At 48.6% G+C, this 26177-nt stretch overlaps 1 protein-coding gene across 2 annotated transcripts in view; it reads left to right on the top strand.

Moving 5' to 3' along the window:
- Positions 1-26177, top strand: part of CHN2 (chimerin 2) — a 236342-nt gene that overhangs the window by 161965 nt on the left and 48200 nt on the right. For both annotated transcript variants that reach the window (XM_066354286.1, XM_066354285.1), the window contains one exon: positions 906-1191. In XM_066354286.1, coding sequence (XP_066210383.1) covers positions 906-1191 — 286 coding nt within the window. The remainder of the gene's footprint in view (positions 1-905; positions 1192-26177) is intronic.

The following is a 26177-nucleotide window of genomic DNA, read 5'->3' as shown; positions in this document are numbered from 1 at the left end:
CCATAGAGGGAATGGTATCCATGGAAACACTTCCCCGGCTCACAAAGTTGTGTTCAACGCACCATCTCGATATGGTGTCTACGGGAAGATAGCTTCCGAATTGCAACTGGGGAAGGCTGGTTGCGTGTCTTACATGATGTCATTATGAGGAAGTGCTTCAAAAGCTATCAGTACTCTAGGTATGCAGAGTATTTGCCTGTTTCCAAGCTCCCCAGGCCGCAGGAGCTCTAAGATATAGGACTTAGGTCAAGAGGGGACAGCCAGCATTAACGGGAGAAGATGCTCTCAGCTAGATCACCAGGATGCTGGCAGTGTGTCTCAAGCAGGGGGCTTTGCCCATGTCCCCTCATTCCCTTCGGCTGGACTAAGTGAGGTGGGAGGCATGGGGTGCTATACCATGAAGGTCAAAGCTGTAACAAGGAGGGAACATCAGGGCCAGTGACAGTAGCCCTCACTTGCAGAGGTAACTACCCAGGACAGGGGTGGGACCATGGGGCATGGCCAGTTCCTATTACGGAACTTTAAAAGTAAGACATATATATAAATCAGTGGCTACTCTCTGACTTTTACAAATGAGAATGATAAGGACCCAACGGCCTTACTTATTTCTAGGATTAAATGAGGCCATGTGACGGGCTGGTGTTAAATCCCACCACGGCCTCTTTCTGGGGGTATAGCCTCAAGAAGTTACCCCATCTCTTCAAGTCTCGGTGTAAGACGGGGATAATGCTGGTATCTGTCTCAAACGGTCTCTGTGATAACCAAATGCGGGGAAATGTCCAGGGCTTAGCCCGGTGCCTGGCGGACAGTAAATGCTCAAAGAAAAACAAAATGTTGGCTGCAATTGTCAGTCACTGGTCTTATTCCTCACACTGTTGTGATGTCTCCCCCTTCCCTTGTGGCAGATTTGGGAACCAGACCTTGAACTACAGGCTCTTCTACGATGGGAAACACTTTGTGGGCGAGAAGAGGTTCGAATCGATTCACGATCTGGTCACAGACGGCTTGATAACACTGTACATCGAAACAAAAGCCTCCGAGTACATTTCCAAAATGACGACCAACCCCATCTACGAGCACATTGGCTACGCCACTCTGCTCAGAGAGAAGGTCTCCAGGAGGCTGAGCAGGTCGAAAAACGAGTCGAGAAAAACGAGTGTCACGAGTGAAGAGCACACCACCGTTGAAAAGGTAAGACACGCGTGTGACGGGAAAGCCTCCCTGTTTTTAATCCGTGCTGAAAATCCAGGTGATTAATTATATATGTGATTCGCCAGAATACTGGAAGAAACCCCAACCACATGCTAAGAACTCCGGAATGTTAGCGCCCAAAGGTCCCTGGAAAATCTTCTACCTCAACCCCCTCATTTTACAGATGAGGAAACTGGGGCTCAGAAGTGTTCAGTGACTTGCCCAAATTCGCACAGTCAGATCCAGCACCCCCACAAATAATTATCCGTTCAGTTCATTTGGAAATTTGAAAGGGGGAATAAAAAAAAAAACCTCCATTAACGTTGTAGGATGAAAATAGTCACTTGTTTTTAATTGCCATTAGAGATGTTACCGACTCCGTCTTGCGTTGCACCCAGCTGGACAAATGCGTGGGATTCTCTTGGGAACGAATGACCATGCATGTGCTGCAGGTTGGCCGTCTCTTGAAGGTGGTCTTGCCTTGATAACAGATTTTACCGACAGAGATGGGAGCCTTCTCAGTGATGATGGCTGTCTCCCGAGGCTTAGAAGGACAGGCTGTCTTTGCCCCAAAGAAAGAGCGATTCTGCCTCGGTGAGGATTAAAAGCTCCTCCCCGGGTGAGCGATCAAGCCGGATGGGTCGTGGCGGGATGTGGCGAGGAAGATCCAATTTTCCTCTCCAGTAAGTTGCTGGGTGTTTGAAAGACACCAGCACAGTTTGCTAGCAGCCTTCTTGGATGTGCCCCCTTCAGAAACCATCTGCTTTGCCTGGTCCTCTCTGTTTCCTCCTGAACGAAAGTGACAGCCGGCCCCACCAATCGGCCCCCACCGAGTCTGTGCTGAGCGCAGCTTCTAAGGAGAGCGGGGACTGGGGCAGACAGAAATAAGGGGGCCAGGCCCTGAGGTCCACTCCTTCTGGTGGTCACTAATCCTCAATTAAACCGGAACGGCGCCCCCCTCCTCCCCCGTTGTCCAGTGCTAGCGGAAAGCAAGGTAACCTCGGGTGGACTGATGGGGCTTTGGCTGTGGCAATGGGGAGGCCCCAGGGAGCACTGGTGGGGGGTATGGGCAGCACCATCCTGTTGGCAGACTGGGGGACGGTTTTAATTGATTTGCTAATTGAGTTTGAGAGCCTGGGAGAACCTTCCCCAGAATCACATCAGTCGAGCAGCTGGCCCATGAAAAAAAAAATCATTTGCCATTTCCTTTTTTATAATTCCAGTGTCTCTGAAGCACCTGTTTATTCTTTTACAAATAATTGATTGGAGAAATGGTGGGGTTTCTGATTTTTACCTTTTAACAAAAGAGAGACAGGACCTGAGTCCCAACTTCCAGAGTGTGTTCCGGTTCAGGCGAGAGCCATTTCTTAGTCTGTTTGCAAAATCTGTCCCCAAGTAATTTAGAACAGAACGTGGGACACTGACCTTCCCAGGCGTGACAAATCGGGAGATGAATTGTAAAGTAAATCTCTGAAGCGGTGTTGATATTTCTGAATCAGAGAGTAATGTCATCCAAAAAGCAATCTGTTACCACGGCAGGCTACATGAGAATGTTTCCAGGAAAAGCCATGGTGGGGAGTGTGTCCTTGGGATGAGTTCAGAGCCTGGGTATCGGACTGTGATGTCTAGTGCCCTGTTCTTCCCTAAGAGGGAAGTGGGGTCAATAGACACCTCTATCTCCAGGTGATATTTCTATAAGAAAACCCGTGCGGGAGAAAAAAAAAAACAAACGCCCTTGACTAGAGATCATATTGCATTTGTTGATTAAGTTTAAACTTTGGAAGAAATTAATAATCAGATTGCTAATCGCTTTGAATGAGCCACCAGGAAACGGGGAAGAAAAGTTGGCAGACAGAGGGGACGATTTTAATTGATTGAAAAAGAAAGAATGGGGTGAAGGAAGAAGGCCAAACTCAGTGAAGGGTTTGTTGGACAGGTGTTGACGGTGCGGATTTTCTTGGACACTAAAGATAGATACAATGTGTGGCTTGGGGACACTCTGAACACCGGTCTGCTCACTTGCTGGGGGCCACTCATTTTATTAGTAGGTTTGTTAAGTAAGCTGGTACAAATACCTCCATTTCTCTCTGACCTGTATTGACAAGTAGGATTATTAAAAGTCTCTGTGTTGCCAGGAATTCTCTTTCCCCGAAGGGCAGGTCAGTGGACTGTTGCCATGGAGGCAGTGACTAGAAAAGAGATGGCAGAAACTTGAATGGGTTGAGTGAGAACTGCCCGGGGCCCCCTGTCTACTCTGGTAACGGCGCGTCCTGAAGGCCTTCGCGAGCGAGGCGGGTGGGTTTTCTAAGATTACTCAAATCCGGACAGCCCAAGGATTTCATTTCCCGGAGTTCCGAAACTTGGTTCACCCATTTATTTTACTGATCGTTTCCAAATGAATCCAGAGAGACCGGGCTACCTGTAAATCCAGGAATATGAGCGGCATTAATTGGCACAAAAAGTTATTACCTGCCCCATTGGATTTGAGTGGTGTCCAGATTTATCTCCTGTCAAGCTGGTTAGCAGTGAACTTGATTTTAATAACTGTAGATGAGGCGGAGAGATGCGGACGGTGCAGGGAAAGCAAAAGTTGTGGTTGTTAGCTCACGGTGCTCTCTTCTCTTTCTGGTTCTTTATAGAATTGATTTTAAAAACATGGTGATATGCAAGGGCCATGACTAGGCGCCTTTAATTGGAATGGTCATTATCCAGTGTCATTTCTTTTATGAAATTTATTTCAAAATTGATTCCATCGATGGGATTATCTACTGACCTCCAAAAACGGCACTACAGTGTAAGCCATGTAAGAATAGCAGGATTGGCCCTGGCCGGTTGGCTCAGCGGTAGAGCGTTGGCCTGGCGTGCGGGGGACCCGGGTTCGATTCCCGGCCAGGGCACATAGGAGAAGTGCCCGTTTGTTTCTCCACCCCCCCCTCCTTCCTCTCTGTCTCTCTCTTCCCCTCCCGCAGCCAAGGCTCCATTGGAGCAAAGATGGCCTGGGCGCTGGGGATGGCTCCTTGGCCTCTGCCCCAGGCGCTAGAGTGGCTCTGGTCGCGGCAGAGCGACACCCCGGAGGGGCAGAGCATCGCCCCCTCGTGGGCAGAGCGTCGCCCCTGGTGGGCGTGCCGGGTGGATCCCGGTCGGGCGCATGCGGGAGTCTGTCTGACTGTCTCTCCCCGTTTCCAGCTTCAGAAAAATACAAAAAAAAAAAAAGAATAGCAGGATTAACACCGGCTCAGAGATTTGCGGGGCATAAACAGGTTTCTCCAAACGTGAAATAATTTCCCATTGTAGCCTCAGAACAACTCTGCCAGGTACACAGGGCAAGACTCATTATCCCCAGTTTATTGAAAAAAGACACAGAGGCAGGGTAAGGAATGAAACTCAGGCTTCCTAACTCCAAGTTCAGAGCGTCTTAAACCTGCACAGCTGCTGGGCCTCGTTTGGTTCTTATCATCCTTCTTGCTTTAAGCAAACGCCCTTGCTTCTGACCCTCCTAGGTCAATGTGTGCTAAAAATCACTCGATACTTACATGGTCTGTGTTTTTGGAAATACACTGCTATAACTAGCCATCGTAAGTGACCTGTCTTGTAGACTCTACAATGTAGAGTCTACCCTACTGAATCGAGGCAGGCACTCCAGCCACGCTGGGGTAAGAGGTGGACCAGCAGGTCGCCAGGGGCGCTCAAGAAGTGACAGCAACGCCCACGACAGCCCCGCCCACCCTTCCCAGCCTGTCTTCCGCTGCTGGCCTCCCTCTCTGGCCTGTGGTCCACAGACATCCTTGTGCCCCTCGCCCCCCTCCCTCAGCACTGCTGTCTGAAACGCCTCCCCTCCTGTGACCTGCGGGGCCTGTCCGCCCTGCAGAGTCCAGCACAACCTCTTTAACAGAACCCGCTGGCGCTCGCCCTCCCTCTCCTGCTGGAAGGAGCTGCTGCCATCTCACAACTACCCCGGGCTCTTCACACAGAAGCTTCACGATTTAACAGACGGTCTCCTAGGTGGTTGGTCGGGTCAGTGGTTCTCCCAGCGTGGCCCTCAGGGACCAGTGGCCTCAGAATCGCCCAGGAGACTGATGAGACACGGACCATCTCGGGCGCTGCCCAGCACTCCTGGGTCAGGAACTCTGGGTGTGGACCAGCCTCCAGGCGGTTCCGATGCAGGCCCACGTTTGAGAACCCGCGGTCTGGATCTCCCTCTCATCCCCTGGGAGTTGACCAGTTGGAGGCCCAGGCCACTCCTTGATTTACTTCCAGACTCTGCAGCCGAGCCCGTGAACGGCTCCTGCTGGCTCCGAACGCCCTGTCACATGAACAGCAGGTGGGTCACTGGAAATGGAGCGGACGGCGTTGCGGTCACTCTGAGGTACGGAGTCTCTCCAATACGCCACGACGGTGTGCCCGTAGCTCCCGCTGCCTTCTCTGGGGGTGGGCGCGCCCTCCCCTGGGCTGAACCTGGTCCCTGTGGCATCGTGAGGAGCCAGGACCCGGAGGAGAGGGGTGTTTGGAGACCAGCCCGTGCGCCCCTTTGTTTTACACAACAGGAAGCCGAGGCACCTCGCTTGTTAGTCTGCGGCGCTTCCAAGACCTCTAGAAGTCATGGCGGCTCGGACAGAAAAAAAAACTGCTTTCATGTAGACTGCAGCTTAGAAGTTCTCTTGAAGCTCAGATCTTTGAGGAGCACAAGTTCTGTCGACAGGACTCTTGTGTGAACCACTGGAAAGTGAAAGATGCATTCAGACGGCAATTAGTCTAAGAGGGGTCCCAGCAGCACATGGGAGACAGGGTCCCTGGCATTGTAAGAGAATTTGATTAACAAGGGACCTTCCCAGGGGCTGGCAGCCCCAAAGGCAGTTACCTCCCCGTGCTGGAGGGACCTGGGGAAGGTGCTGCGGTTACAAGTCTGATGAGAGCTGGCATGGGGGCCCCCCTAAAAGAGGAGGTCTCACAGGAGAGGGGCCCCACAGTCAGGCCAGGCTCCAGCCACGCAGCCACCGACCTGCTGCCCCACCAAGAGGGAGGGGGCAGGGAGAAACACCCTGACTCCTCTCTCCTTCCTCCCTTTGACCTCCCGCCTGTACCTCCTCTCCGACAGACCCCACCCAAAGCCAGAGGACAAGGGAGCAGGGTGCAGTCCCTAGGAGCCTGGGTCCCCACCACCGGTGCAAGCAGGAGGGAGAGTGAATTAGGGGTGAGGGGAGCATGGTAGAGAATGACCAAGGCGGGAGTGACAAAGTCAAAACCTGTCCCTGGAAATCCTGCTGCTCTGCATGTTCCAACACAAAGCGCCGGCTCACCGGGCTCAGAAACCGTCATCGCCCACGGGGTGAGGTGATGCTGACTAGCTCCTCTCCTGCATGGCTCCACGAGGGCGCGCGGAGGAGGGGTCCTGGTCCTGGGGGGCAGGGGCAGTGGCTCTGTGACTTCGTTAAGGATGGTCGATTCAGACATGGTGCGGCCCATGGCCCTCCACCAAGCACAGGTGCTGCATTCACTTGCCAAAGAGCCAGCCTGAATGGTTCATGCAGAAAGCACCGAGGAGCTGAGAAACACCCGCCCCCGGTTCAGGGGCTGGAAAACCTGCCGGCCGACCTGCTCCTCGGGAGGTCCCTCGGAAATACTATGTAACTGACATAACCAGCCTTTTCTCGGCAGTCAAGGATAAATGAAGATGAGCATAACTTCGCTAGCGGAGGTGACAGGCACAGTGATGACGCCGACCATCCGTCTTCCTGCGCGCGCGCCGCCTCATAAAATGGAATGGGATCTAATGCCGTAAGAACGGATTGGAACTTAGATTACATTTGCCCAGGAAACCAGGCTTCCCCGAACCTGCTCTTAGCATCAGAATCCCCTGGCGCTGTGGGATATATCGTGCAGCCTGAAAATTAGTCGATTTGGTTAGGTCAGGGGTTCTCAAATGGGCTGCAGGGTAGAATCACCTTGGGAGCTTTAAAAAAAAAAAAATACCCATGTTTGCCGCTCCTGACTTATTGAATCAAAGCCCCCCACTGGATACTTTGGAGGAGCGCTTCCTTGTAAGAACACCCATTCCACCTCCTCTGATGCCTCTTCTATTTCTGAGACTCTCTCGCGTTCTAATTCAGAGCCTGGCATTCCTTCCCCTGCCTCTGCCAACATGTGAGTCCTCTGTGCAAACACCGTTAAGATGGTAAACTCGGGCAGTCTGGTTGCCTGAGATTGGTTCAGAGGTTTGCTTTGCTTGTTTTTCCTGGATGCTTTTCCCAGACTATCGGCTAAAATTTAAATGATCGGGGGGGGGGGGGGGGGGAGTTAACCCTGGTAGGGTTTAGAATATTTAATAAAGGAACAAGGAAATATGATTGTCTCTTCCTCCAGGGCCAGCTGGTGGTTCTTACTGACATTTATAGGGTTAAGATTCTTACCCTTGGCTGCCCACTGGAATGTACTGGGGAGTTTTCAAAAATACAGATGTCTGGACTACAACCTCTCCCCTCTACCCCCGCCAAAAATCTGGCTTAATGCCTTGGGGTAAGGCCTGGGCATCTGGATTTTAAATGCTCAAGGGGATTCTGCTATGCACCTGATGCTGAGAACCCCTGCTACAGAACAATAATTAAAAATGACTGAGGTCATGCTGTGTGCTGCATTTATCTTTTATCAGCAAGCTTCTCTGTTTACTAATCCCCCACTATCAGTGATCTCAAGGTTAGAGCTTTACAGAAACACAAAGGAAAGTTATCTCAATACATTCCGTGTGTGTCTGAGTAAGATAGGCCAAACCGCCCTTGTTCATTTCCCTCCAAAATCTCTCCAGACAACAGCTTATTTAGAGATGCAGCCCTTGCTGGTCTTTCCTATGCAAGCAGTGCCACCTAGTGGCAGAGATGTGAGTTACAGGCTGCCGACCGGCTCAGAGGACCACAGATGTGGGAGTAATGAGCAAGAACAAATTTCCAGCAATGAATCCATTGAATCGTCCCTGCTTCCTTGGGTTTTATAGCGCAGATCAGGCTGTGCAATGGCTGGGGGGTGTCTCTTTTGTAGTTCGTACTTATTCTTTGCATAAGTAGGTGGGCAGCTCTGCCAACCTGGCTTTTTGGACGTAAATATGGTCCCAGTGATCTGATTCACTGTAATTCTGGTCCGGAGGTACTCAGACCTTTTGGCCCTTTCATACTCTTTAAGATTACCTAAAAGCCCAAATAACTTTTACTTATGTGGATTACAGCTGTTGATGTTTACTGTACTAGAAAGTAAAATTGGGGGGGGGAGATTAAATACTTATTCTTTTAAACATAACAGTAATAAATTTATTACGCATTTGTGTAAATAATGAATTTTGTAAAAAAAAAAGAAAAAAAGAAAGAAAGAAAAAAAAAGAAAGAAAAAGTCCATTTGCCAAAATGAAAAAACATCCCGAGAATTGCGGCATTGTTTTACATTTTTGTAAATCTCTTTAGTGTCTGGTTTACTAGACAACAGCTGGATTCTCACATCTGCTTCTGTATTCTCTCTGTGCTAATAGGTTGTTTGGTTTGCAGTGTAGGAAAAGGTTCTGCCGTCACACAGGTATGCCACTGGAAAAAGGAGGCATGCTTTTTGTGGCCTTTTTAGGTAATTGTTATTATTATTATTTTACCACAGAACAAAACTTAACAAATGGAAGTTTCTTAAGGGCAAGTTGCAATGTCAGTCAATGGAAGAGATAATTAATAAAAGCAGCTTTGACATCAAGACCTCTCTGATAGGCTCTTGCAGTCCCCCGATCATGGGTGGACCACACCTTGAGAACTGGTGGTGTCTAGGTGGACACTTGATGGATGAAAAGCACACCTTTAAGAGAGGTTGATATTTGTATGTCTTCAGGGAGGTGCTTGGGAGGAGCTATTACGCCACTGTTTGCCACCTTTGCCTGTGGGCGGTGAATGATTCTGTCACCCAGGACTGCAGTCCACCTGCAGAGACTGCAGTGTTTGCCCTGACAATGACCTCAGAGCTCTTCCCGGTGGCCCTGGCTGGGGAGTGACCAGCAGAAGTGACCCTGGAGCCTATGTCATGTTGAAACAGCTTCCGGTGATTTCGATGAACACTCTCCATAAGGAACCACTGACCTGGTCTTACTCTCTTCCTCGCGCACATAAGACACTGAGGCCCAAAGCTCAAGGTGACATGGTGACAATGAACACTATGGGATAAGACATAATTTTAGGAAGTCCCATTTTTTTTTCTTTTTTTGGCCTGGCACAGGGTGTCACCCATTTTCTGACTTCTCTAGTCTCTTTCCGCCATCTTTGTATCCATCTAATCAGGGCTCATTGGTCTCCTCACAGTAAGTAGCTGTCATTTTGGGACCTAGAACCTATGTACCCTCTTCTTAGAAATGGCATCAGAGCCACCTCCCCTCCCTCTCTCAGTGCATGTGCAGCTGGTGGAGCTGAACGTGTCCCCTGACCCCGGAGGTGGATCTGTGGTTCAAGGCTAAGCCCGTGGGCCACGTTTTCCTGATCACTGTGGTTGGTTTCAGGATGGACATGCGGTCAAGTCAGAGCTGATGAAACCAATAGACTTTCCCTGTGAGTCAAGTGCCCTTTATCTATTGGGCTGGACTCAACAGGAAGAAGGGTCTGGGTGGCCGAAACCTTCTTGCTCCCACAGAGAGCGAAGAAAGTGCAGCCTGGCAAGGAAGAGAAACTGAGTCCCAAGGACTTTGTCTGAGCCTCTCTCAGGAAGCTGCCTCGGGGCCCGCTCCTCTCTGCCCGATGTCTCAGTGATGTTAGCCAGTTCATTTCTGTTTGGCTTCTGACATGGGCAATGGAAATGTTTGTTAGATACCTGCTGTTTTTATAGTCAGAACAACTTGAACTCAGCCCACCGCCATCAGCAGCTCTCCACCCCACTTATCCTGTGCTCCCTGCTCACCCTATCTGTCCCTGGGATTGAGACAGCTCAGGCAGTCCAGTTCGAGATCATATTAATGTTAATTAATATCCTTCTCTAACACGGTGATGTGAAATTAGAAAATGGGGCTCCCAGAGTTCACTAAAATGGGTAAGAACGCAGGACCTGGATCACCAGGTAGAAAGGGGAAGCACCCCAAAACCATTCCTAGTGCATGTCCCTCCGCCTCTTGACCCTGGCTCTGAAGAAGTGTGTGCAGACTCTTAATAATTCTTTTTACTTAATTATGAGGAAGGCAATATGTTAAAGAGCCCTGTGAACTCTGATAAACCAGATTTGTATCACTCATAGTACTGCCAGGAAACCGTTCTTAACAAAATGGAAAGAAACATCGCCCCATCGGCAGGGTTCGGTCTAGCCAAAGAGCCAACATAAGACCTCCCAGGTTATCCGTAAAACAGATGATAGAAATTGGAAAGCTTGCAGAGCATGAAGAAAAAAAGGTCAACCTCTCATCTGCAGCCTTCATGAATTAACAGCTTATCTAGAAGAATTCGTGGGGGGTTTCCCCAGATCAGCTGTGGGAAAGAGAGAGAGCTTGGTTTTCTGAAGAATTTCCATCGTCACTAACGGAAATGAGACTGTCGGGTCCGCCTCATAGGTTATTTGTTCTCATTGCCTCCGGAACAGGTTGTAGACTTGGCATTACTCATTTCTCAACAATGAAGGGTCTGGCTGGGTTTTATGATGATCATTTATAAATATCCCAGTTGGTTTTGTGTCTCCTTACACAGAATAACTTTGAAGTTTCCAGAAAGTTAATATTTCACTTTGTACCTAGGAAGCTGATGAAGTTCAACCATCTAAAGAGTGAGTTAAAGTTTCCAAACACAACTTTTACAGTTCTCATTGGATTTGGTAGCTTACAAAAACAAAACACGTCTAATCCCTGTCTTTTGCAACAGATCTTTTCTTCAGTGCTCACACCGAGAGTCAGAAATAAGAGAATCAATCATGAGCTATGCAAGATGCAACATGCCCTTACAGTTATGTTCTATCACAGAATACATAAAGTCCACATAAAGCAATTGATTATACTAGGGACTTCTATTATTCTGAATCCTGAATGATTTTATGTAAATTATAATTATTAAAAAAAACCCTTCATTTATCAAGCATGGTATACTATAGTGTGTAATCCATTCTAAACCTACGTATATTATTTTATTCTTCTCGATAACAATTGTTAAGTTTCCGGTTCCTACTTTTTATCAGCAAGGTAATCATTGGGTTGCTAATGTCGCACTCTCCTTGGCCTCTTCTGAGCCTCCCTCCCTCCCGCGCACCCGTGAGCTTCTCACCTGTACCCTCCGTGGAGCCCTGGCTGGGCCCAGCTGTGGCTTGGTCCCTGTGAGTCTCCCTGCTTGGTAATGAATTAACCAGCCTCCCGGGCTGCACCTCAGCTCTGAAGCTGTGGACTGTTGTAGCGACAAGGCACTTCATGTTTGCTGAGGGACTAAAGGAAGAGAGGGGAAGACAGAAGGAAGGACTTGTCCCTTCCTTTGCACATTGTCTGTGTGACATTTTTTACTGTAACTTTTGGAACTAGAATAAGATCCATTAGGTAGAAAACCTAGAAATGATTTAGGATGAACCAAATGAAACTGTTGATCTTTGATGGTTTTTAACAAACAAACAAAAAAAAGGCAATTTCATATGGTTCAAACTAATAACTATATAATCTAGAGTGATTTAGGACCTTGGTAGGTATAAAAAAGTTATACTTGCTCAGTGCCCACTCAGCACATATGAATATTCATTAATAGTCTATTGAATATTCATTAGTAGTCTGCAACAGATGCCAATGGACTGAAATCCTGGATTCTGAAAGGCCAGACAGGTGATTTATCAGAGTAATAGTATACATTGGCACTAGGTGGCAGTTCCTTTTAACTTTTCTTTTTTTTTTTTTTCCTTTGAACTTTTCTAAGAACTGGTGACTATGACATCATTTGTATGTGTGTGTGTCTGTGTGTGTAACATCTGTGAAAAACCCCCAATAAGCTTTTGGGGCCAGATATCTTGAGGGTTCCTTCATTAATGGATAGTGGGATAGTTTGACCTAATCTCCCCCATTCTATGCCCAGCACCGTGTTCTGAACCTGCTGCCGAGTTATATAGCTCAATGTAAAGACACAGGTGGGTCCGATCCCTTTCTATGCTTTCAACAAAGGTCACCGTGGGTCCATTCCTCCTGTAGTAACCGTTCTGCCGCCGCTGCTGCGGGGGGGGGGGGTCTACAGCCAGCCTGGGGACCCTGCGGGGACCCTCTCTGCAGGGTCAATGCTCAGGGCTGTTCAGGAGCCTTCAGTCTCTTCAGGGGCAGACTCCCCGAGTTTTCAGTGGACCCCTACCTCCCATCTTCCTGCCTTTGAGCTGCTCTGCTGCTTCTTAGACATGTTTCCAGCGAGAAGGCTGTGGAAGTCAAGCCCGAGCTGGCAAGAGGTTTTGTGCAGAGAGGAAGGTTAGGCCAGTGGTTAGAAACCACTGGGTTTCAGGTAGCTGAGCCCCCGGTGCGCGGGAAGTGGCCGTTGAGACAACCCACAGTCCTAAGTGACTGTGCCGCCCTCAGCTCTATTCCCTAAGCTCCGGAGAAGAAGGTCGCCCTATGACTTATTTTAGTAGGAATATTCTAGTTCCAGAAGGCGAGCGGAACATTAAAAATAGCGATCTGAAGAGAAAATGCTCGGAAACTGCGTGGACAGACGGCACGCAAACTTGAAGGCAAGTACGTGACGTGCCTGTGCGTCTGTCCACGTGGGAGCGTGACAGGAGATTTTCCTCCGCCGATTTAAGAAGAGAAGAAATATGAAGAGCGGTAGAATACTTCACATAGTTGCTAGTGTTTCCAAAAAGAAGCATGGTGTTTTCGTGAGATGTTAAGGTGATGACCTGTGGTCAAATAAATGTGTGTTTTACGAGATAAATGGCTTTCATTTGTGCAGAACTTTGCGGTAGGGTCGTGGAGGGCAGGATCTCCCAGGAAAATTAGGACAGGAGAGGTCCCACCCCTGTGTGCCCATAGAACCCTTTCAATGCTGAGCATCTCTCGGGATTGGTGTTCTGGGGTACACTTTGGGGAAAATGGGACCAAAGGAAATGAAAACTAGAGGAAAGGGTTCCCTGTTCAAGGGTCTGTTTCCTAACTTACAGTGTTATGGTTCCTTTTTACACATTTGCCTCGTTAATTCCATTTCCTTCTTCAGTCCAGGCAGGCTGTGTTCTGGAATTCAGCCTTTTCATACAAGGCCACAGCTACCAAAATATTATACAGAACATTCTGGAAAAGATCTTGGTATTGGAATAGGAGCATCGAGTGAATGCCTTAAGTTTCCAGACTCATAGAACTTCAACACGCACAACACAGAGAGAAGGCAGTGATATTGGCATTCATTTCATGCTTATTATGTAGCATTTTTACCTCCAAAATGTTGCCCTACACATATATCACAGATGCCTTGTTTAGTGTTTTCCAAGAGCAATGATCTTCGGCTAAACAGACTCAGATGACTATGAAACATTTCAGAAGTGTATCATGAGCCTATTTTTTGCCTTAGTAGTTTAGAAGTTGGCAGAGACTTATCTGAACTAGCAAAACATTTGGCCGAAGAAGTGAAAGTAAGGAATATCAGTCTTCTTAAAAACCAAACCCAATCAGGTGATTAAACAAGAGTGAAAGGTTCTGTAAACATCTCTGACCCCTTTTTAAAGCAACAGTGAGGGATGGCGGAAGCTACACAGAGAGTTTTCTTTTGTTTAGTTTTGACTTTGCTTTGGTTTTTTTCTCTGTTATGGTATGCCACTCATACAAAATCTACGTGATATATTGAAAAATTAACAACTAGCCTGACCTGTGGTGGCACAGTGGGTAAACCGTCGACCTGGAACACTGAGGTTGCCGGTTCAAAACCCTGGGCTTGCCTGGTCAAGGCACATATGGGAGTTGATGCTTCCTGCTCCCTCCCCCTAAAATGAATAAATAAATAAATAAATTTTTAAATTTTATAAAAAAAGAAAAATTGACAACCTACATCATGGCTCAGCCATCTTACACTTTTTGAAAAAAAGCATGAGTCTCTGTCTCTCATACACACAAATATGCACACACACACACACACTCACACACTCACACACACACCCCTATATCAGGGTTTACTTGCCTGGAGTGTGTGACTGAGTTCTGTAACACTGAAACTTTGAGATTCAGACTGGGGTCGGTGTTAGTATAAGGTTAGACAAAATTGTCGGGTGGAAATTTGATTTTTAAATTTGTTGTGACTCAATTAAATTTAGATGTTTGTATTCCACATACATTTGAAAACTTTCATGTAACAGTACAGTAGGCTTTAATACCATGTGTGAACTTGATCAGATAGTAGAGGCCCTTGTGTAATTAGCATGTTATGTAATGATTCCTAGCTGTAACTTTGCTTTCACATGGTTTGTGCTATAATTTGTTGAAATGAAGTGTGAGACTTCAATTAGTAGTAGAAGCACACTGTTGCTCAGAGAAAGTAAATCGACTTTGGTGTTCTCCCCTTTATTGTTTCTGTTGTTTTTAAAAAGAAGCAAACATTGCATAGGATGTGTGGGGGAAACAGCTGTGTTGGGCTTGCTCGCAGGTTTGCCGGCTGCGAGCACTTTGTACGATTAGAGCAGGAGCACAGGGCAGCGCTGTTGTGAGGATGTAACTGCTTTCCCTCAGGATGATGAGATCAGATCGCGCTGCTCTGAGGTCTGGTTTGTTTCCTGATCCCTTGCCCTCCACTGAGAAAAGCAGGTTTTCCCTTTCCTTCCCCTTCTGCAGGGTCAGACTCCTCGAGTTTTCACAGTAAAACTCGTGAAAGGCACTCGTGAAGGGTACACAGGCACGTACCCTTTTCTTTCTACTTTTGGCTTGCCTGTCTTTGCAAGCCTCCAATAAACTGGTATGGCTCCTCATCTTCCGGCTCCACAGTTCCTTTACCATCTGTCCGAATTCAATGCAAATCTGCATGACCACACCACCAGCCTTGCAGTATGTATAGTTTAATATTTTATTAGTCTTGAGAGGTCGCCGTTCTCAGTGAGTAATGAAGTTCGGCTAACAGAGTTCAACATTGACTGCTTCCTTAACAGCAAGGCAAGCGGAGGGTAGGTGGTTTCAGGGTGGGTCGGGGCCGACGGTTTCGTCACTGACCAGCCCTTTCTCCCCCTCTACCATCCTCACCATACGCCCTCCCCCCTGGACTTGGTCAACACATACACCATACGATCACTGTTCCATCACAGGGATCCCCTGACAGTGTCCAAAGCAAAGGGCAAGGGAAGTGACAGCACCAAGGGACGTCCTCGTTCCTCCCTTCGCAGGAGAAAACATCTGCCCAGCAGATTTGCCATCCCATCTCTCATTGGCCGGCGCAGGTCCCAGGCCTTCCCTGGGGAAGACGGGTCATTGACCAAAGGGAACAAGGTGACAGAACTGGCTTGGGCCAGTCGCGATCCGTTTTCTGGATCCGGGCACAGTGCTGCCGAAACCAAACCAGGGTCCTGTTGGCGAAAGAGGAGAAGGGGACAGGCTGTGGGACGCGGATCGGGGGGCTCTTCTCCAGAGGGCAGTCAGCACAGGCGCACCACACAGAAGGTGACCAGAGCGCCCCTGCCCTGTTACAATTGTTACGGCTGGGGCAGTTTTCTCCTGCTGCTGGGGTGACACCGCCGTGGCAGTCCCTGACCGTCCTAGACGTCTGCCGCTGATACTATAGAAAGCCCTACCCATCACTTTCAATCTCAAAGCACAGACTTGCTTTTAGAATAACTAGGATTCTGAGTCCTGAATTAGAATAGAAAATCCAAAGTCGTTGAGATAGAGGAACAGCCTCCCTTCCTCCTGGCAGACGGGAGGACGCCTGCTGCCTGGCAGAGCTGTGACAGCTTCTCTTCCCCCACCCGTTCCCCACAGAGGGTAGGAGTGCAGAGAGACAGCGGAGCTCTTATCTAACTGATCATAGAAGGCTTCACACTCATTGGGCCTAGTAGGTGCTCTTGGGGGTCCCCCGAATGCAGTGACTGTGACATGGGTAATGCCTGAGTGACCACACCACTCATCTTCCAAGCCAGACAGTGCAAGTGGGAGTGGGTGGAGCAAGGGCAGAGGAGCCGTCGTATTTTTACCAGGCCCGGCATCAAGAACGGGGGCCGTCACGGCTCGGGAGCAGTCACGGAGAACGGTCAGTGTCCACCTTAGCCGTGCACCTGGACTCCAGCGGCTGCGTCCCCGAGCCCCTGCTTTCCCTCTGTCCCCTTCACCAAGGACTCACTTTGTTGTTGTTGTCCTTTAAAGTGTGGGTTGCTTTTATTTATTTATCTTATAAAGGTATACATTTACTATTTCATATTTTTCTCTTGAGGGAAATTAGCTTTGGGGGAAAGTTTTGGGCTCCATTAACTTTCTTTTTTTTTTTATTATCTTTACTTTCAACTACAGTTTACATTCAACGTGATTCTGTGTTGGTGTCAGGTGTACAGCATATGTTGTGCTGTAATACTCTCCTAGCCCAGTTGTGTGCTTTAAGGAGTGGTCCCCCCAATGTTTCCAGTAACCACCTGGCCTCGGAGATAGTTATTACGATATTGATCACTAGGTTCCCTGTGCTCTATTTGACATCCCTGTGACGGTTCTGTAACTAACAATCTGAACTTCTCAATCCCTTCAGCTTTTCCGCCCAGCCTCCCATTCCCCCTCCCCTCTGTCAACTGTCAGGACTCTCTTTTCAAGTTCCCTTAACCTTCCAGGTGACCCTGCAGTGAAGGGCTGCGTGGTCCCTGTGTGGTCCTCAGGTAACACTTACCTATGCTCCCTGAGTTAGGTAGAAATGCTGCTTCTTCCCAGGTCCAGCCCTCTAACCTCACCCTGCGGGCCCACGGCCATAGAATCCCACCTGGAGGTTGCCCTGGGTGCGTGGCCATCTGTCACAGACTCCTCCATTCCTGCAGGACTCATGGTTTGGGACTCATTCACTCATGGTTTGGCCAAAACTCTCCTTATGAATTCTTTCCCAGTGTTCAACAATTTTTTTTTTTTTTATCCTGCTAGTGTGATTATGGGGTCTAAGAGTTGAGCACGGGTTTTCACTGGTTCCTTTGACACTCTGCCTTTGGGTGGTTTGCCTGACTTTGAAATTCCGTAACTTCCTAAGGAGAAACATTCAGTAGCAGCATCCTGAGCCAGAAGCGTGAATGATATGTCTGCGTTCATACTCTCCGTCCTAGAGGCTGCTGGAGTTCAGTAGGGCTGCATGGCCAGCTGTCAGTGAATGGCCCCCGGCTTGCAAGTTTCCTAGTCTCATGTTTGCTCTTTTCTTCCGTTTGTCAACTATGAACTGTCACCACCACTGCCTTCTCCCCATAAATTCATTGTCTCTAGTCTGCTGACCAGGGCAACCCAGAAAGAAATGGAGCTTTTCAAGGTCAGCCAATTAAAAGATTCTAACTCAGAAATCTACTTTTTTTTTTTTTTTCTTAAATGAGAAGCAGGGAGGCAGAGAGACAGACAACCACATGCGCCCTGACCGGGATCCACCCAGCAAGCCCCCTACCAGGTGATGCTCTGCCTATCTGGGCGTTGCTCCGTTGCTTGGCAACCGAGCTGTTTTAGTGCCTGAGGGGAGGCCATGGAACTATCCTCAGTGGCCATAGCCAAGCCCAACTTGTTCCAACTCAGCCATGGCTGCAGGAGGAGAAAAAAGAGATAGAGAGAAGGGAGAGGGGGAAGGGTAGAGAAGCAGATAGTCACTTCTCCTGTGTGCCCTGACCAGGAGTCGAACCCAGAACATCCACATGCTGGGCCAACGCTCTACCATTGAGCCAACCCGCCAGGGGGAAAAATCAACATTTTTACTCACCCACTATGTCAGAAGGATGGCATATCTCATCCCCCAGAGCTGTCACCTCCTGTTTTTTCCTTTGTGCTCTGGACACCTGAACTCAAACCACCGGAAAACTGAGACATAATTACACAATACCTTGCCCAAAATGCGAAAGTGTCAGTGAGAGTTTTGCTAAGATCCTTGTGCACAGAAACATGCATGGATAAATTCATTCTGCTCGTAACTGGGGAGCCTACCAGAACACGTGGGAGGGCTACCTCTGTGAGTGCGGGTCTGCAAGTGTGGCCAACGTATGTGCTGGAAGGAACCAACGTTATTAGCAATACGGAAATATGATAGACATATCTGTACCTGTCAGTCAACCAGACCAATATTTAACTGATATTTTTTTTTCTTTTTTTTTCTTTTTTTTTTCTTTTTTCTGAAGCTGGAAACAGGGAGAGACAGTCAGACAGACTCCTGCATGCGCCCGACCGGGATCCACCCGGCACGCCCACCAGGGGACGATGCTCTGCCCATCCTGGGTGTCGCCATGTTGCGACCAGAGCCACTCTAGCGCCTGAGGCAGAGGCCACAGAGCCATCCCCAGCGCCCGGGCCATCTTTGCTCCAATGGAGCCTTGGCTGCGGGAGGGGAAGAGAGAGACAGAGAGGAAAGCGCGGCGGAGGGGTGGAGAAGCAAATGGGTGCTTCTCCTGTGTGCCCTGGCCGGGAATCGAACCCGGGTCCTCCGCACGCTAGGCCGACGCTCTACCGCTGAGCCAACCGGCCAGGGCCTATTTAACTGATATTTTTAAACTGGGGAACAGAAGACAAATACATTTATATATAATCCTATTCCGAGAATATTTTGGATTCGCTATGCATCATGGGCGATCCTCATTTACCTCTTGTTGTTTTGTTCCTCGTGAGGGTGTTTCTCCAGCAGCTGTCCCTGGCCTTTCAGAATATAATTATGTTCTGCTCTTGAGCTATAATTTGGCTGCTGCAGCCAGAAGGAAAAGGCCCAGGTGGAATCAGCGCCAACAGCCGGGAGGCCAGGGCTCTGACAGCCCTCGGCCGGCTGACAGGTCTGGAGCTCCCAGGGTACACAGAGCCGTCCTCGAAGACGGTGCCTGAAAGGAACGGCCTCTCTTGCAGACGAGGCTCTTCCGTCAGAGGAACCAGGCATCCCGGCAGACGTGTGTCTTTTAGTGCTATTCTTCAGTGCGGGTTTATTCAGTGCAGCAAATACTGATCGTGCACCTCCAGCGCTGAAGGCCCGGCGCTACACACTGTGGAGGTTTTTAAATAAAGTTTTATAGGAATACGGTGACAGCCACCACACGGACTGCGATCAAACCCTAAAGTATTTACTACGGCATTTTGCAGTGGCTGGCCCTTGGCCGCGGAATGAATGAAACCACAGTTGACCCCTTGAACAACACGGGAGTTAGAGTGCCAACCGCCCCCCCCCCCCCCCCCCCCCCCCCCGCACGCTCACAGGTGAGAGTCGCTTGTAACTTTTGACTCTCCTAACTGCACTACTCACAGCCTGCTGCTGTTGACCAGGAGCCCTGCCGAGGACATAAACGGTCTATTAACACATATTTTTTATGTTGTACTGTATTCTTACAATAAAGTAAACCAGAGGAAAAAAAGTGTTATTAAGAAAATCTTAAGGAAGAGAAAAATATATTTATGGTATTTATTGGGGGGGGGGGGGAATCCACATCTAAGTGGACTGGGCAGTTCCCAGGGTTGGCTGTGTCTGACTTCACCCTGAATCACCCAGGGGGGCCCCATCATGTGTTGAGCACAGTACCCGGCATTTACATGTAACCCACATAAACATGGCTGTGATTGATAGTATGGTGTTTAGGCACCGATGAACCAACCGTGGGTTGCAGGCAAAGCTATAGCTTTACTCCTGAAGGCAGGAACGCAGATGTTCATGGCAGGTGCGACAGTTGGGGCAAAGGCCAGGTAAAGAGAAAAGAACTACAGGTGGGTGGTAACTCAGTGTTGACTCCGCTCTAAAGAAAACCACTCTTGTGGGGGATGTTTCTATCACTTCCTGTTCTCTACCTCCAAAGTAAACAGTCCAGGGCCAAGCTCAATTTGTGGTCAGTATTTCACTCTGAGTGTCGTGAAGCGGCTTCCAGGATCTTCCCCAGCAGAGGTGGTAGACGTTTAAGAAACCCAGGGTGTGGATTTTACTTTCACTTGAGAGATGTCTTTAAGGCAAATAGGAAGGTTCCTGTTGTCTGTTTGCATTTTACACCACTGTGCAATGCTCACCTTTGTTGGCCTGTGGGCACAAATCACCAGTCTCTTCACTCCGTATCAAGTAACTGGAGAGAAAACACACCAGGAGGGCAGGAGGGCAAGGATGTTTGGTGAGGAGAATAATGGCCCCAGAGTTATCAGGTCCGTCTTTGGAACCTGTAAATACCACCTTATTCGGAAAAAGGGTCCTTGCAGATGTGATTAAATTAGGGGCCTTGAAGTGAGGAGATTATCTTGAATTATCCAGATGTGTCTTTATAAGAGAGAGGCAGAAGGAAACTTCCCAGACGGGCAAAGAGGAGAAGTCAATGTGAAGATAGAGCCCAGAGGGGTTTGAAGAAGCTGGAGTGAGGAGCCACAAGCCAAGGACTGTCAGCGGCTACCCGAAGCTGGAAAAGGCACGGAACTGATTCTCTCCTCGAAGGTCCAAAGAGAGCGCAGCCCTTGATTTCAGCCCAGAGAAACTGAGTTCAGACTTCTGGCCTCCAGAACTGTGAGACAGTATATTTGCACCGTTTCAAGCCACCGAGTTTGGAGTCATTTGTTACACAGCCACAGAAAACAATTTGGAGGTATTCATCAAACGAACAGTGTGTGCGTCGTTTCATTGCTTTGTGCACCAGAACAAATGAGAGGGAGAAGCCACATGGCCCCCACTGTTTCCTTACCCATACAAGCAGGGCAGATGACCAATAGGGCAGGTTCCTGAGCTGGGTGGGTGGAGCCTGAGGGCGGGAGAAGCGGCAGAACGGTGGTTGGAGGCATGGAAGGGAAGAAACTCCCCGAAGCTTTAGGTGACTGGACAGAGATGCGTGGCTCGGCCATGTTCCTCTCGGCTTTATTTTTCTCCATAGCACATGGCCTCTATTGGGTAGATTTGCGTATTTGTTTAATGTCTGTCTCTCCCCACCTGAGGACATGCTCTCCATAGGGGACAGAGATTTTTGTCTGTTGTGTTCCCTGTGTCCCCATCTCTGAGGACAGGGCCTGGAACATAACAGATGCTCAGTAAATAGTTCCTCATTCCATAAATGAAATCAGAGCAGGTAAGGTTGTGGGTTAATTGCCAGCTGGTAACTGTGTGGGGACCTCAGGTTAATACCCTGACTGAAGTGGTGGGCAGACAGGTGTCTGCTGGCAAACCCTTGGTTCCCAGGACTTTCTGATCTCATTCTGGAGAGACGGCCTTTATTGTTGCCCCTCAGGACCCAGCAGAACATCAGCTCTGGGATAAGGAGACGCGGTGGACCAAGGGCGGGATTTGGGTAAGGCCAGGGAGGGGCCTCGGCTGCAGCATTGAAGGCCATGTTCACTCTCAGATACAAGGTCAGCACCTGAGAGCGGGCGCCCCTACAACTTTACAGCTCACTGCCTCCCCCTGGTCCCACGCTGCAGTTTCCTGGCACGTCCCTGGGCTGCACCTGCAGTAGCCTAGAGACTCTCCCTCTTTCTTTGTCTTTGGAAATGTGTGTGCGCCTCTACAGTCACTGAGTTTTCAATAACTAGACCAGGTGGCACACGGAAACCTACCCAACGAACCTGTCCTTAGATTTTTCTGAAAGTGTTTTTATTCATTCAGCCTTTGTTGTAAGAAAATTACATTTCCTCCTTCTCTGCAAGACTGGCCATGGTTGGCGGGTGCACGCTCTCTCTGTAAAGGTAATCTGATATAAAGCTGAATTGTCAATACCGTGAGACACTTTCCGGGAAGAGCGAAAGAGTAGGCGCCGCTGGTGGCCACAGTCATTGTGTCGCCGGAGAACAAGAGCAGTGCGGTGTGAAGTCAGAACACCTCGGTCCTGTCCTGAGTCCCCTGTGTGGCCTGGGGCCATGCTTTGTGCCCGCCCAGCCTCAGTTTCCTCAGCTGTCAAGTACGGACGACAAAGCTATCTCTGTCGCACGTTAGTATTGAGAGGCGACAACCAATGGAGATTGGATGAGCTGAACACCCTTTGCAAATGATAAGATGCTAGCTGACTGTTGACACTGTTATTCAATTTTTAGCAAGCAATTTTTTTGCAAGTTGGGTCCACTCTGAGTTCCCACCTGTCGTCCACCAAGGTTAGCAGTGAATTCCGGGAATAGGCTTTATTGAGGAAAAGAAACTGCCAAAGCCAGATAAGAGAAGGGAAAAGGCCTGCTGAGGCTCCATGGACTCATGCTCCAGGGGAGGAGCCCACCCCACCGTTCTTTATCTTCCTTTTCATGGGCAAGGATAGCAGCAATTTTATTAGTGCAGAGATAATGAAATTACTTTGGCACCAGGCAGTCTGGGTTTGGGTGCCAGCTGTTGGCAGGAATTATCTGGGAATGCAAGCTCTCAGCACCTGGGGGACCTTGAGACCCAAGAACTGTTACCGTGGAGGGTGGACACCCCTTGTCCCATGGGAAGAGGAGCTTGGGCACAGCCTGTCCAGCTGTAAGAGTGAGTTAGGACCCCACACCCATGGCTCTTTAACCAGATCATCTACAATGAGTACTTTGGGGCATTTTTAGACACATCTTGGAACCAGAGACCATCCTGTTAACCCTCATGTTAAAGCCTAACTAGGTCATGTCAGGGTTTGTTTGTGGTTGGTTTAGATTCGATAGAGAGATCAGGGTCTATTCAGGCTAAGTCCAGATCAATCCATTAATGAACTATTTTAAGAGGATTCTGTATATTGGTGAAAGGTGCACTTGGTCCTTTTGGTCTAAAACGCTGTCACCGTTGATTCCGTTAACCAGCCTTGTTCCTATTAGCCCCTTGCCCACCCAGCATGCCTCCTTTGCTCCTCTCGCCTCCGCAGGTTGAGCCCCTCCCCTCTATCCGTGCCTGGATAGGTCCAGGGTGGTGACGGGGTGGAGGGGAACCACAGAAGTGGACACATGATAGCAGCATAATATAAATTTTGCATAAAATGCTTTGGGAGTGTAGTAGGGGAGCAATTAATTTAATCCGTGAGAGGGTCAGGGACCCTTCAAGAGATGACATTTGAACTTGATCATGAAGGGTAAGTAGGATAAAGAAAAGGGAGGTGGGCATGCTGAGTGGCGAAAACAAGAAACACAGATGTAGTGTTTGGGATGAGATAATGATGAAGCCTGGAGGACAGCATGCAGCACATAGTGGGTGCTTAGTTAAGTGGCGTTAGTAGTTGTTATATGTTCAAGGAATTTCAAATTCCCAGTATGGCAGGAATATAGGAAGGGAAGTTCTGCGAATAAAACGGAAGAAATAGTTTGATATCCTTTTGAGAAGGGCCGTGAATTGTGTGCTAAGGGAATTGTATATGTTTATTTGCAGCACATTTTAGCCAACTAATCCACCTGCTTTGTCATTTGTTGGCAGTCATCACTGTCTCGGTGGGAATGGCTTAGGTGAGGGGACATTTACAAACAACCGCCAGGCATCAGTGGCGTAAGGCGTCAAACATCAATTTCTTACCCATGATCCACGCTCGTCACAGTGTTTGCCTTGTACTGTCTTCTTTCCATGACCCTGATGCTTCAGCTTCTACTCAAAAGCGACACCCATCACTACTTCCATTTCATTGGCTAAGGCAAGTCACATGGTCACACCTAACTTCAAAAGGAACAGGGTGGTGCAGTCATACCACGTGGGAATGTATACACGACAATGCACATTTGCCAAAACTCAGAACCGTATGCTTCAGATGAGTGAATTTTACAGCACGTAAAATGTGTGCCAACAATTCTGACTTTAAAAAACACTTCAGTGTATTTTTCAAACATCCAGCTTTATTAAAATCATGCTCCAAACATCCACTTAAAATATGATTTGATTGCTATGACTTAATTTTGTTGATCCTTTTAGAAAACACTGTACCTTTGGTGAGCTGCTCAATGTCTAACCACCAGGAATGTTTCCCTCTAGGAGAGGGAAGGGAATCCTGATATTTTGCCTATGCCCATGGTGTAAATACAATCATGGCTGATTTCAAGCTACCAATGTGATGTCACTGAGTCAAACCAGGAAGTAATGCACACATCTGGAGCCAATCTCAACACACCACTAAAAATAATAAAAGATGCTGTATTTTACATTACAATAAGCAGCAAGATAATGGCTGTCTTCATGATGGTCCCGGAATGTCTTAAACAAAGTCCCAGTTAGCTAGTAATGCATAATTAGTAATAATAATGATAATGATAATGATAATAGTGTCAATCAGATCTTGCCGTTTCAGTCACAGTTGAGGGTGCTCAGAAAGGTAAAAGACATTTCCAAAGTCACCCAGCCAGCTGGTGGCAAAGCTGGAACCGAAACCCAGGTTAATGTCCAGGGGTGATTTTTCCCCATCACTGCAGGAACTGCGGGAGTCCAGTGTTTGAATGTGTAGCATTGTTCCCAGCTCACTTTCAGATATGCATCTTACAAGTATTATTGTTAAAAGGTCAAACATTCCGCCAGGCCATGCCTGTGGTGAGCCAGTGTGGGGAGGGGTGTCAGGTGTTATTTGATAGCTACAGGATCTAAACAATGCCTTTGCCCTGGGAGAACAGAGGATACACCGGACACCTTGTCTGAGGGTCGTGTTGTGGGAGCCAGTTTTCATGGGCACCCCTGGCTTTTCTCCGCCCCTCGCCCAGCTCACCCCCCATGAAGAACAATAACACTGAGCATTTCCCATCTCAGCCGAACCTTGGCATAACTGAGAACAGTCTTTGGGAGAATGAGCTTATTCTGCAGGTGTCGAGGTAGAATCAAAACCAATAATAATAACCTGATCATGACTAGCTGAGGGTGAAGCCAGACTTATCCCCAAATATATTTGTGTGACACTCTCTGGTCATACATTTTAAATGTCTGTTTTTCTTCTTCTTCAATCTAACAAATTCTTGCCCCTCGGGCCCATCTCAATGTCACTTCTTCATCAAAGACATGTCTGACCTTGACCATGGAGTACCTCCCATTAATGTATTATTTCTTCTATGCTGCCCTGGGACACGGTGCACTTACCTTTACTACGGTTCGTTCACAGGGTTTTGTGATTATTTGTTCAGGTGTCTGTGTCCTCAGCTAGATGGGATATTTTCCCCTCGAAGTCAAGGCCCACCTCTTACCTTTAGTTTATTGCACCCACCATAGTGCCTGGCTTTGCCCATAGCAGACACCAAAGAGAGAAGACAGTCAAGTGAGGAGTAGAAGGAGAGAAGAAGGACCCTTCTGGACCGAGAGTGACGTCTCTGAGAAAAGGGAGGTCTCCTCTGCCTGTGTGACCAAAGGACTGTGTCCTCTCCAGGGCGACAAGTCTCAACCTCCCTGCATGAACTCCCAAAGGCATGTTTATTTAAAAGGCAGACACCCGCCTGACCTGTGGTGGCGCAGTGGATAAAGCGTCGACCTGGAAATACTGAGGTCGCCGGTTCGAAACCCTGGGCTTGCCTGGTCAAGGCACATATGGGAGTTGATGCTTCCAGCTCCTCCCCCCCCCCCCTTCTCTCTCTCTGTCTCTCCTCTCTCCCTCTCCCTCTGTCTCTCCTCTCCTCTCTAAAATGAATAAATTTTTTTTAAAAAAGGAGACTATTAAAAAAAAATGCAGACACCTGCCTCCCCTCCCTCACTTTGTTCTGACTTATTGGTCTGAGAGGGGACCAGACATCTGTTTTCACGGGCACTCCAGCTGACACCGTGTTCAGGTGGTCTGCAGGACCCTTTTGCAAAACACAGATCAGGTGGTTCCAGGAACGCGTGATGAGGTAGGAGCCTGAGGAGGCTGCAGACTCAAGTGCAAAGTACCTACCGGGCTGTAGAGGGCGCTGCACAGCCCGCTCTGTCTCTCCAGAATCACAGGGAGCTGGAAGGCCCTAGGTGTCCCACAGCCGTCCCTCGGCACGCAGGCCACAGCCACGCAGGAGCAACACTGGCAAACCTCTTGTTCCGGCGTATCTGATAGACTCTTGG

The sequence above is a fragment of the Saccopteryx leptura genome, chromosome 12 (genome assembly GCF_036850995.1).
Source record: "Saccopteryx leptura isolate mSacLep1 chromosome 12, mSacLep1_pri_phased_curated, whole genome shotgun sequence".
In the NCBI taxonomy this organism is placed as follows: Eukaryota; Metazoa; Chordata; class Mammalia; order Chiroptera; family Emballonuridae; genus Saccopteryx; species Saccopteryx leptura.
Note: the sequence above shows the minus strand (reverse complement) of the source record. Positions and strands in the feature narration are given on the sequence as shown.